Below are 12,236 nucleotides of genomic sequence, written 5' to 3'. Positions count from 1 at the left end.
AAGGGGGCTGGGGAACCCTGGCCTGGCTGTATCCCACTGCCCATCCAGCCCCTGTGAGCTGCTGCACTCCCTCTGCCATCCTGCCAGGAACTCCTTACCTGGTGAACGAGCAGTGGCCAGAATTAATCCATCACGGATCCATAAACCATAGCCCCCGCCACTGCTGTGAAAGTTCCCATTGCCATCTCTGGTTGGACCTGGAGGCTGTCATATGACCACCAACTGCGCTATTCCCAAACTCCCACCATTGGCCACCCACCATGTCCATCCTTGTGGTGTTCCATTTACCTGACCAATTGGAAAATGATGGGGCTCTTCATTCCCTGACTGAATGATTCTTCAGAGTCACTCAAGCAACCTTTCTCCTCCAACTGTGATGTTTGTAGCTAATTAGCAAAATATAAAACATTTTTAATGTCCCAAGGTGCTTATAGCAGGATTCCTTCATTCCTCAGGATGTACCTGAGGGCACTGTTCAATGTGTTTGAGGAGTGACTGACCTCTCTGGGGACTGTGGCACCTCTGATCACTTAAACCTATCACAGCTGTGTTGGTAAGCATAGGTCAAACTCTGAATGCACTGGTGGGGATTGGGAGGGGGGTTGTCAAGATGGGGGGGGTTGAGAGGTAGTTGTGATCGAGGTGGGAGGATGGGAGGGCTGAGAAGTGGTTGTGGAGAGGTGGGATGGAGGCGGAGGGGAGAGGTGGGGTGGTGATGGGTTAGGGGTGGAGCCACATTCAATTGTGTTGAAAAGAGAGCTGGAAACAGGTTGAATTAGTAGGGCTGTGGTACATGGTGAGTGCAGTGTTGATGGGCTGAATGCCCTCCTTCTGTGCTACAATATTTCCAGATTCTGACAATCGCACTCACTGACCCCTTGGCTTTTGAGTAAATACATTACCAGATACAACAACAACTGCCATTTACATAGCACCATTAATACTGCTAGAGAGCTGTGGATACTGAGGCATTGAAAATAGTCCTGGCAGAGATGGAGAGAATTTGGACTGCAGGAGAATGAAGAGTTATTGGAAAATGGAGTTGAGGCCAAGTCAGAGTAGCCATTGAACGGCAGAGCAGTCTTGGAGGGTCTCATGGTCTGAGGCTCATATTTCCCATTTCACCGTCTCCACCCCAACCCAGTCCCCAGGGCACCTCAAAAATTGGAATCAATTTTTAACAAAAAAAAGTCAGGAAATTAAAAATAAAAGTGATCTTAAACTTTGTCATATTTTTGAAACCCAAGGGCTTCACTAATATCCAGCTTGGTACATGGAACATAGAACATAGAACAATTACAGCACAATTCAGGCCTTTCGGTCCACAAAAGCTGTGCCGAACATGTCCCTACCCTAGAAATTACTAGGCTTACCCATAGCCCTCTATGGGTACCCATTGGCACATGGACATTTGGTCCTGCACATCGCTCCCACTTACCAGCTGTTAACCAGCCCTCCGCTGTGGCATGGGCAAGCTCTCAGGATGGGGTCAAGTTGCCGAACTGCTGGGATCATTGCGTGCAGCTCTGGCTGGGGCACTGCGTGCAGCTCTGGTTGCTGTGCTGAAGGAAGGATGTGATTACGCTGGAGAGGGTACAGAAAAAATTCACAATGACGTTGCTCGGACTGGAGGGCTAGAGTTATAAGGAGAGACTGGATAGTCTGGGACTTCTTCCCTGGAGCAAATGAGGCTGAGGTGAATTTATAGAGGTTTATAAAATTATAAGGGGCATAAATAAGGTGAAAGGTCACAGTCTTTTTCTCAAGGTAGAGGAGTCTAAAACTGGACGAAATAGATTTAAAGTGTGAGGTGAAAGATATAAAGGGGATCTGAGGGACACATTTTTCACACAGAGGTTGGTGGGTGTATGGAATGAGATGCCTGAGGAAGTGGTAGAGGTTGGTACACTAATAATGTTTAAAAGACATATGGGACAGGTACCTGACAGGAAGGGTTTAGAGGGATATGGATCAAATGCAAGCAAATGGGATTAGTGTAGATGGACACCTTAGTTCACATGGACACCTGGGGCCGAAGGGCCTGTTTCCATGCTGTATAGCTCTTTGAATCAATGAATCACCAGATGCTAGCAGCATTCCCAAGGGAAATGTCCATCTGGAAGATGTCACCATACAGTAATACGGCATGGAAACAGGCCTACAGCCCACCAACTCTACTCTGATCATGGAACACCTTCCATGTCATCCTAAACTCATTTCTTTACAATCAACATCACTGAAACAGTTCAGCTGATCGTTATCAAATTGATAACAATGTCCTGGGCAGTCCTTGATGAACATTTCCAACACAGGTCATCTCTGTGCTGTTTGTGGGATCTTGCTGTGCACAAACTGCTGACTGCATCTCCTGCATCAATAGTGACTCCGCTGCAAAAGGATTCCAGTCAGGGAAGAGCAAATGCCGGGTGAAAGTAGCTGTGCTCCTTGACTTTGCCCAGCTGCACAGGATCTGAGGTTAGGGAGAAGATGGAGGCTTATTTCACCAGCTGGGATTGTGCCCTGGGTCACAGCCGAGTCTCTGCAAATGTCAAAAGAGGAATTTACATGCACATTGCAGCTCATCAAATCCACAGAATATTCCAAAAAGATTTAAGTGAATGTTTCTGAGGTGCTGTTGCCGATGGAAATGAGTTGGCAATTCTCCCTCAGCAGGAAATCTGAAACAAGAACTGTTTAAACTTCAGTGCCTGAGGGCTGAGTCCTGGCCAGGACTGAGACACCATGGTCCTCTTTTCTGATGACAGGAGTTGGACCTTCACTTTCCCTACAGGATCCAGGTCTATATAACAGCACAGTGGCACAGGTGCTGTCGGTGTGGAGTTTGTCCATTCTCCCCGTGACCGTGTGGATTTCCCCCGGGTGCTCTAGTTCCTCCCACATCCCAGGGACGGGTGGGTTGGTGGGTTAATGGGCCGCTGTAAATTGCCCCCAGTTTTTGTAGGTGAGTAGTAGAATCTGGAGGAAAGTGTTGGGAATGTGGGAGAATAAAATGGGATTAGTGTAGGATTCACATAAATGGGTGGTTGATGGTCAGCATGAACTCGGGGGGCCGAAGAGCCTGACTTTTTGACCCAATGACCTGTACGTCCACCTCCATAAGATGGCACTCCCGACGATGTGGCACTTGCCCCGTTGCCTAGGAGTGCCAAACTTGATTAAGTACTTTAACTCCCGCAACCTCCTGCCTCGCAGGTGAGAATACAGCTAATAGAGGCAGGTTGTTATTCTGTTCAGTAAAGGTCCAGGGTGGTTGGAGATCTGAGAACCAGCCCTGGAATACTTTGTGCACCAGCGGCAAGTAAAGGAAACATTTGCATAGCTCTGAGGTACGGGTGGGACCTGCCTTTCAAAGAGCCAGCATGCACACAGTGGGGCGAATGGCCGCCCACTCTGCCGTGAAAATGTGTGAAGGTTTGGATGAAGCAACTTCAGTGATTTGTTTTCGATCCAAGTCTCATGCCTTTTGGTGTTTTCTGCACAGGATTGGAACGTGGTGTTAAGACAAAGCCGGAATAACCTGTTCTCTCAACCTCCGATCTCCGCAGTGGGCTGGGGTCTGGAACCTCAACCTCCGATCTCTGCCGTGGGCTGGGGTCTGGAACCTCAAACCTCCGATCTCCGCAGTGGCTGGAGTCTGGAGTCTGGAACCTCAACCTCCGATCTCCGCAGTGGGTTGGGGTCTGGTGGCAGCAGCTGTTAGAAGTTAGAATGGCTGCAAGAACAGGGGAGATGAGGACTGGCTGTAGCCCCAGATAAGGAGTGCTGTGTGAATCGTGTGGGCGTAGGAAGTGGTCACGTGACCACCCATCCTGGGCGTCACTCAGTCGTATTCCCATCTCTCTCTCTGTACCGCGACAGTTCTATTCCCCTTCAAGCCCCCATCCATTCCTCACTGACAGTGTTCCACAGCCCTGCCTGATCAGAATAACTCGATGCACGGAACAGGATCAGTGTAAATGGGTGCCCGATGGTCGGCATGGACTCGATGGGCCGAAGGGCCTTTCTCCCATGCTGTATCTCCCTGTGAGTGAAGGATTAACCACGTTGTTGGGTCTGGACTCACCTGTAGAGCAAGGTAGACCAGACAAGGTAAGGTTGCAGATTCCCTTCCCCTGGCTCCTTTGCCAACCAACTCCCAGATTCCCAACCCTTCCACCCACGGACGGTGTTTCCCCCATTCACTCTCTGGGCCCCCTATGGTTTTGTGCAGAACTGTGCACGGCTGCTCACTGCCTTCCTGCAGCGCTGGAACGGGTGCGTGAGCTCCTCGTAGGGACCACCTTGTGGGGACGAGGCACGTTCCGCAGCCCGAGGTCGGAGCCAGTGACAGCACCCCGGAGACCTCAAGTAAATATTTCTACAGCCAGAGAAGCTGTTCCCAACCCAGATCTCACAGACTCTGGGAGGTTGTACAACAACTGAGTGAATTTGTTGATTTTAACCTCGGTTGGCTTAAACTCCACAGACACACTCCTGCAGTTTCGTAATCAGCTCATCACATTGGTAATTCCTCACGTGCTCTGTCAACTTGTGGTTTCCAGGCTTCATTCTCAGTCCTCTTGTATTTGCCTCTTATCTGTGGCAAAAGATGCCCTTTTACTGCTACTGTGGACTTATTTGTTGATGGGATTGTGTGCCCTAGTAAGGCTCCCCATTTAATGCCAATCCCTGATTATCCTCTGGATAATCGGAGGGAGTGGCACAGCTGCATCACATCTCACCTGACCCAGGTTCAATCCCAACCTCCGGTGCTGTCTGTTTGCACATTCTCCCTGTGACCGTGTGGGTTTCCCTCCGGCGCTCCAGTTTCCTCCCACATCCCAAAGACCTGCAGGTTGGTGGGTTAATCAGCCTCTGTAAATTGCCCCCAGTGTGTAGGTGAGTGGTGGAATCTGGGGGCAGTTGTTGGGAATGTGGGGAGAATAAAATGGGATTAACATAAATGGGTGCACTCCTTCGCCTCCCAACTCTGTCGCTATTTCCACCTTTGCTGCCCCCAGGCTCCCTCTGCCCATCAACCCCTCCTCATCTGGAGCCACCTATCACTTGCCAGCTCCTGCCTCACCCCTTCCCCTCATCTCTTTATACTGGCTATCTCCCCTTCACACCCTCTGTTCTGATTCAGGGTGTTTGAGCTGAAATGTTGACTATCCCTCTGCCTCCATAGATGCTGCCTGACTCGCTGAGTTCCTCCAGCAGCTTGTTTTTTACGTAAGGTCAATGGGTGGCTGATGGTCCACAAGGACTCAGTGGGCTGAAGGGCCTGAGCCCTAGCTCCATGACTCTGTGAGTTAAGAGTCAACCACATTGGTGGGTCTAGATTTGCAAGTAGACCAGAGCAGGTAAGGTTGGCATGTTTCCTTCTGCACAGTATTACAGAGAACCAGAGGAGTGATCAGCTGATAGTTTCACGGTCACCATTACTGCCACTGGCTTTTTACACCCAACTTACTTTGTTACTTGAATTTAAGTTCCCTGGTTGCCACAGAGGAGGGGATTGAAGCACAAATCTCCAGATGAACATTCTAGGCCTCTGCAGCCCAGTCTGTGATGGCACCATTCCCATTATGATTGAAGATTTGATGTTCAATATTCCTAGTCCACCCTCATCAAATCAAAGTCAAAGCCGAGTTTATGGTCAATGCACAAGTACATGTGTGCACAGGTGCAATGAAGAACTTGCAGCAGCATCACAGGCACATAACATCAGAGAAGCGGCATTCGCAAGAAAATCATAAATTATACACGATATTTACAAGAAAGAACACAATTACAAGACGCAATTAGAACGATTCCATTTTAGTTTAAAGTGGTCATAGTGTTGCTAAACTGCAATGATTAGGGTTGTGCTGGTTGGTTCAAGAACCGAATGGTTGAAGGGTAGTAGCTGTTCCTGGAGCTGGTGGTGTGGGACTTCAGGCTTCTGTACCTCCTGCCCAATGGTAGCTGTGGTAGGATGGCATGGACCAGATGGTGAGGATCTTTGATGAGGGATGTTGCTTCTTTGAGGCAGCGCCTCCTGTAGATCCTGTTCAGTCCCAGACCAGTCGTTAGTTGTGGCGGGGCTTATGGGCTACAAACGAAGTCAGGCTGCGTTGCCGACAACAGCGCATCCCATCCCAATGAGCTTAATGCATTCTATGAACACGTCGAACAGATGGGGAATGGAATGTCACCACCCACCCCGATGGCCTCCAATGCACCTGAACCCATGGTCACCATTGAGGACGTAAGATCAGTCTTCCAGAGTGTGAACTCACGGAAAGCATCTGACCCGGATGGTGTCCCTGGCCGTGTCCTCAGATCCTGCACAGATCAGCTGGCGGGGGTATTTTGCAGACATTTTTAACCTCTCCCTGCTTCAATCTGAGGTTCCTACCTGCTTTAACAAGACCACTATCATCCCGGTACTTAAGAAAAACAAGATAACATGCCTTAATGACTACCTTCCGATGGCTCCGACATCCACCATCATGAAGTGCTTTGAGAGGCTGGTCATGGCTCACATTAACTCCAGCATCCCAGACAACCTTGACCCACTGCAATTCACCTACCGTCGAAACAGGTCTACGGCAGACGCCATCTCCCTGGCCCTACACTCAGCTCTGGAGCATCTGGACAGTAAAGGCACCTACGTTAGACTATTGTTTATTGACTACAGCTCCGTCTTCAATACTATAATTCCAAGCAAGCTCATCTCCAGACTCCGAGATCTGGGACTCACACCTCCCTCTGCAACTGGATCCTTGACTTCCTGACCAACAGACCACAATCAATGAGGATAGGTAGCAACACCTCCAGCACGATTAGTCTCAACACTGGTGCCCCACAAGGCTGCATCCTCAGCCCCCTACTCTACTCCCTATATACTCATGACTGCGTGGCCAGATTCTGCTCTAACTCCATCTACAAGTTTGCAGATGATACCATCATAGTGGACCGTATCTCAAGTAACAATGAGTCGGAGTACAGGAAGGAGATAGAGAGCTTAGTGACATGGTGTCATGACAACAACCTTTCCCTTAATGTAAGCAAAACTAAAGAGCTGGTCATTGACTTCAGGAACGGGGTCGGTGCACATGCACCTGTCTACATCAACGGTGCTGAGGTCGAGAGGGTTGAGAGCTTCAAGTTCCTAGGAGTAAACATCACCAAGAGCCTGTCCTGGTCCAACCACGTAGACGCGGCCAAGGAAGCTCACCAACACCTCTACTTCCTCAGGACATAGATCGTAGAACATTGTAGCACAGTACAAGCCCTTTGTCTCACAATGTTGTGCCCACATTTTATCTTGCTCTAAGATCTAAACATTAGGAAGCTAAAGAAATTTGGCATGCCCCCCTTCACACTCACCAACTTTTATCGATGCACCAGAGAAAGCATCCGATCTGGATGCATCACAGCTTGGTATGACAACTGCTCTGCCCGGGACTGCAAGAAACTGCAGAGAGTTGTGGACACAGCTCAGCACATCACAGAAACCAGCCTTCCCTCCATGGACTCTGTCTACACTTCTCGCTGCCTTGGTAAAGCAGCCAGCATAATCAAAGACCCCACCCACCCCGGACATTCTCTCTTCTCCCCTCTCCTATCAGGCAGAAGCCTGAAGCATGTTCCACCAGGTTCAAGGATAGCTTCTATCCCGTTGTTATAAGACTATTAAACAGTTCTCTAGTACGATAAGATGGACTCTTGACCTCACAATCTTGCACCTTATTGTCTACCTGCACTGTACTTTCTCTGCGGCTGTGACGTTTTACTCTGCATTCTGTATCGTCTTACCATTAGCTTGTAATGAATTGATCTGTATGGATGGTATGCAAGACAAGTTTTTCACTGTACCTCAGTACAAGTGACAATAATAAACCAATTCCAATTCTACCAATAGTGGGGAGGGATGTGCCCCTGATGTATTGGGCAGAGTCCACTACCTACGTATACACTAATATGTACTGGCCAGCACTCTGTACCATCCTCTGAGTGCAAGGTCTCCTTTCCAGCTACCCTCCATTTTCTCCTCCTCGTTCCCTCGTTGTTCTCTCTACTCCTGCAAGAATTGAAGCCTCCAACTTCCTGTTACCTGTCATTTAACAAATATCCTTATTTCTCTGCAGGAGTTTGCCGTCCTCACAAAGGAGCTGAACTTGTGCCGAGAGCAACTTCTGGAGAGGGAGGAGGAGATTGCGGAGCTGAAGGCGGAGAGGAACAACACCCGGGTGAGTTCTTTGTCCCAGCCCAAAGCGGTGCTCAGATCAGCCTGCCCTGTACCTCCAGAGGAATTTCCCAGCCCCCACCACCTCCCCCAATGTTCTCCTGGACCCTGGAAAGGAGCCAAGGGAAAGGAGAAATTGTTTGCAAAAGAAAATCGCAGAGAGAGTCGATAAAACTAGTTCTTGGTCATCAGCATTGGTCTAGTTCTGTGTAAACATGTATATCTTTACAACTCTTCCACAGCAGAACACAAGGATAGGATTCCCATCCAGTGTGTGCTCCACAGCTGAAGCCTTATCCCAAAGGTGTAACGCAGGAGCATTTAGTGTGGCACTGCCCAGCGACTGTTCCCTGTAGCCACGGAGAAAATATGGGAGTGAACTTTCCCTTGAATTTTGACCCTGTCCCCCTGTGCCCAGAGACCGAGACTGGCTCATCGCTGCCACTGCTTTAACTGTAACATTCTCTTTGTTTCCAAATCCCTGCACAGCCTCACCCTCCTCCAACTTCAGAAACCTCCGAGATCGCCTTCTGTCCTGTTTCACCAATGGCTTTAATTGCTGCATCATTGGCACCTGTGGCTTATCCCTCTGGCCCCAAGCCTTGAATTCTCTCCCACATCTCTCTGACTTTCCCCCTTTCTTTCAGGTGCTCTTTTAAATTGGCTCCTTTGATGTTGTTTTTGGTGCTCTGGCCTAATCACCCTTGTGTAGCTTGCTTATGAATGTTTTTCATTGATAATTGCTCTGTTGGGAAGGTTTCATTTGTTGAAGGTGCTATATAAATCCATCAACAACTGTGAATGCAGGTATTATCAGGTCATTCATCATCTGTGGAGCGGGGAACTGAGCTGGTGTGTTAGAACTGCGAGAAGTTAGAGGCAATGAATAGTTAAGAAAATGAAGAAGCAAGTTGAGAGAACGGTGTAACAGGGAAGTGATGAGTGTAACAGAGGGGACAGGAGAGATGAAATGGAGGGTTGAAGGTGATGGGTCAGGTGAAGAAGAGAGGCTGGATCAGAGGAGGTGTAACTGACGGCCTCAGAACTCCTGAGAATGGGAGCCACGGTAACCTGCGACTGTTCAGGCTCGGATATGACTGTCGGGTTGTGCAGCACTCCTCTCCAGGGCACCAGGGTGCTGTGCGTCACATGTCTGTGGCACTGCGCGCCAGGTTGTTGGTATCGCTGTGGTGCAGGTAGATCTGTTCCGTAGTTTCAGCTCCAGGTTTTGCTGTCGTTCCCTGCAGTTGCTCCTCGAACACCTGGAGTGCCTGGTGTCACGGCATGAGCGGTCCCTCAGGATGACGGTGGTGAAACGTCAGGCCCAGTCTCCTGCCGGCGTCTCCAGCGAGGTCGAGGTGCTCAAGGCCTTGAAGTCGCTCTTCGAACATCACAAAGCTTTAGATGAGAAGGTGCCGTCTTTGCTCGTGTTTCTGGGCCTGTACTTGCGGAAGTCATGGTGAAGGCCACTCCCCCATCACACCTTGGCTGGCTCTTTGAGAGAGCTCTGGATTAGTTCCTCTCCCTGCTCTTTCCCCACAGTCTGGCAGAGTTTTCCTTCTCATGTACTTATCAAATTCTCTTTTTAATGTTACTGTTAAATCTGATTCCACAAGTAGAGCCTTTTAATTCAATAACACCTCCGTGTAAAAATATTCCCCCTCACCAACCTGTTTCTTCCGTTGTTTCCTCTGGTTACTGCCTCCCCTGCCACCAGAAATCCTCTCTCCTTCTCCAACTCTGCCAAAACCCTTCGTGCTATTGGAAACCACGATCAACCTTCCCTTTTAACCTGCTCTGCTCCAAGAGCGGTTCCACTGTCTCCAGCTGTCAACAGAGAAGTCCCTTACTCCAAAACTATAACAGAATCATCAAGAGATACACAGAAACAGGCCCTTCAGCTCATCGAGTTTATGACAACCCACATACACTGATCCATTTCACCGTCCCCACAGTCACATCAATTCCACCCCCCAGATTCCACCCCTCACCTACAACACCAGGGGCAATTTACCGCGACTAATTAACCTACCACCCTGCACATCTTTGGGATGTGGGAGGAAACTGGAGCACCCGGAGAAACCTGTGTAAACCTTCATGCGCTCCTTGTGGCCCTAACAGTGCAGTACCTGGAATTGGCTGCAGTCTCCATCTGAGGGATCAGCAGTGATTGACAAAGGCCTGCCACTATTCAAGTCACAATCTCCTGGATTATTCTTTGTGCACATTTGCTCTCCCAGTCCTTGGGATATTGAGCGTTAATTCTGCACCGTTTGATTGGCAGGTTCGGGAGAGACTGCGAGTGGCTCTGGAAAGGGTCTCGATACTGGAAGAAGAGTTGGAATCGACAGCCCAGGATGTAAGTGTGTCGTGCCTTCTGTAAGATAACAACAAATAGCGCTGACTGGGAGGATATCCCGTCCTCACAATCATAGAGTCATACAGCACAGAAACAGGCCCTTCAGCCCATCATGTCCGTACTGACCATCCAATCTCATTTACGAGCACTTTGTCCATAATCTTCTAAGCCTTGTCGATACAGTGCTGCTTCAGTGGTGTGAGAGTCCACTGCCCTGGCTTCAGATGCATCCTTGGAAATTCTTCAGACCCTGGTAGCGACAGAGAGGAACCTGGGACTTGACCCACTTTCCATATTGTGGTTTTCACAGCAAAATGGGCAGGAAATTGGCACTTCAGCCATCCCATCATGCATTAGCCAACGTGCGATTAAAAGTTGCGTTAAAATCTTCCTTGTTTTAAAACTTAAATTTGATTCAGCAGCCGTAAGCAAGCAAATAAATTGGTTATTAATTGGACAAGGCTTCCAATGATCATGAAGCATTGAACCTGAATTTTGGTCACCCCATACCACACTCCCCTTGAAGTACTGCAGGGAAGTTAGTCCAGGAGTGGGAGTGTTGGTCAGGCCCAAAACAAATGTGCTTGTGTTGTGGTCTGCACCTTATCCACCTCTCCCACCTCCCTAACCAAGACCCCAACATCCCCACCCCTCACCCAATGATCTCCCAACATCCCCTCTGCCCGACTCCCAGCTTCCCAACTGACAGATGGTCTTTCCCACTCTCCCCTTTGCACCCGACCCCTTCCCTGATGCAGTACGTCAATTATGGACCAATCAAAACCCACCCCCTCTCCCCATGACAGCCTTAACCTCCAATGCAGTACTCCACATCCCAAGTGAGGGAGGGTCCCCCTACCCACCCTCCCACAGAACTAGCCTTGGTCCCAGCCAGGTGTTCATGGCTGGTCATTGGTGCCTGAGCCTTTGAGCAAGACCACAAGAGAAGCTTGTGGGTATTCCTGAGTATTCCATGGCTTGGTCACATTGTGCATCAGGACCTCGGAGAGTTCTGCTGGGGTGGGGGTGGGATGTCCACAACTAATGGGGACCCCCTTTGTATCCCACACTCAGAGGCTGACGAACGGTACAGTGCTGTCTGGTGACGGTGACTCCGAGTGCCACGACCTGATCGAGAGACAGAGCACAGAGCTGCTGCAGATGAGGGAGCGCCTGGCGGTGTTCTGTCGGAAGGTGGCTGAGGTGGAGGAGGAGCTCAGTACAGCGCGCAAGGACCTCATCAAGTCAGAGGAGGCCAACACCAAGCTGCAGAGAGATTTGAAAGAGGTACCTGGTTTCTACCTGGAAACACTAAGGGGCTACGGTTACAGAGCGGTGAAGCAGCTGATGTTCTGGAGCATATTCCCAGCAGTTCCTGCTGTCATTTCAGATTTCCAGCACGTTTCATTTTGCTATTCGAGTTCCGGAATTAAAGCTGGTCTCAGTCATGGCATCCAGATGATTAAAACCCATGGCTTCTGGAAGGATAGTTTCCATCATTACCTCGTGTCACCTAAATGTGGCCCCAGTACGCCCTCAGATAGGGATAAGCAGTAAATGCTGGCATTGCCAGTGACATCCACGTCCTGGGACAAGAGGAGAAGGCTGATCTAGGTGAGGGTTGACCTTCCCGGAGGCTCAACA

General features: G+C 49.5%; 1 protein-coding gene across 4 annotated transcripts in view; it reads left to right on the top strand.

Moving 5' to 3' along the window:
• Positions 1-12,236, top strand: part of ppfia3 (PTPRF interacting protein alpha 3) — a 106,207-nt gene that overhangs the window by 38,665 nt on the left and 55,306 nt on the right. For all 4 annotated transcript variants that reach the window (XM_052042905.1, XM_052042904.1, XM_052042906.1 and 1 more), the window contains 4 exons: positions 8,136-8,237; positions 9,481-9,645; positions 10,518-10,592; positions 11,667-11,879. In XM_052042905.1, coding sequence (XP_051898865.1) covers positions 8,136-8,237; positions 9,481-9,645; positions 10,518-10,592; positions 11,667-11,879 — 555 coding nt within the window. The remainder of the gene's footprint in view (positions 1-8,135; positions 8,238-9,480; positions 9,646-10,517; positions 10,593-11,666; positions 11,880-12,236) is intronic.

The sequence above is a fragment of the Pristis pectinata genome, chromosome 33, assembly GCF_009764475.1.
Source record: "Pristis pectinata isolate sPriPec2 chromosome 33, sPriPec2.1.pri, whole genome shotgun sequence".
Taxonomy (NCBI): Eukaryota; Metazoa; Chordata; class Chondrichthyes; order Rhinopristiformes; family Pristidae; genus Pristis; species Pristis pectinata.
This window is presented reverse-complemented; position numbering and strand designations above follow the sequence as displayed.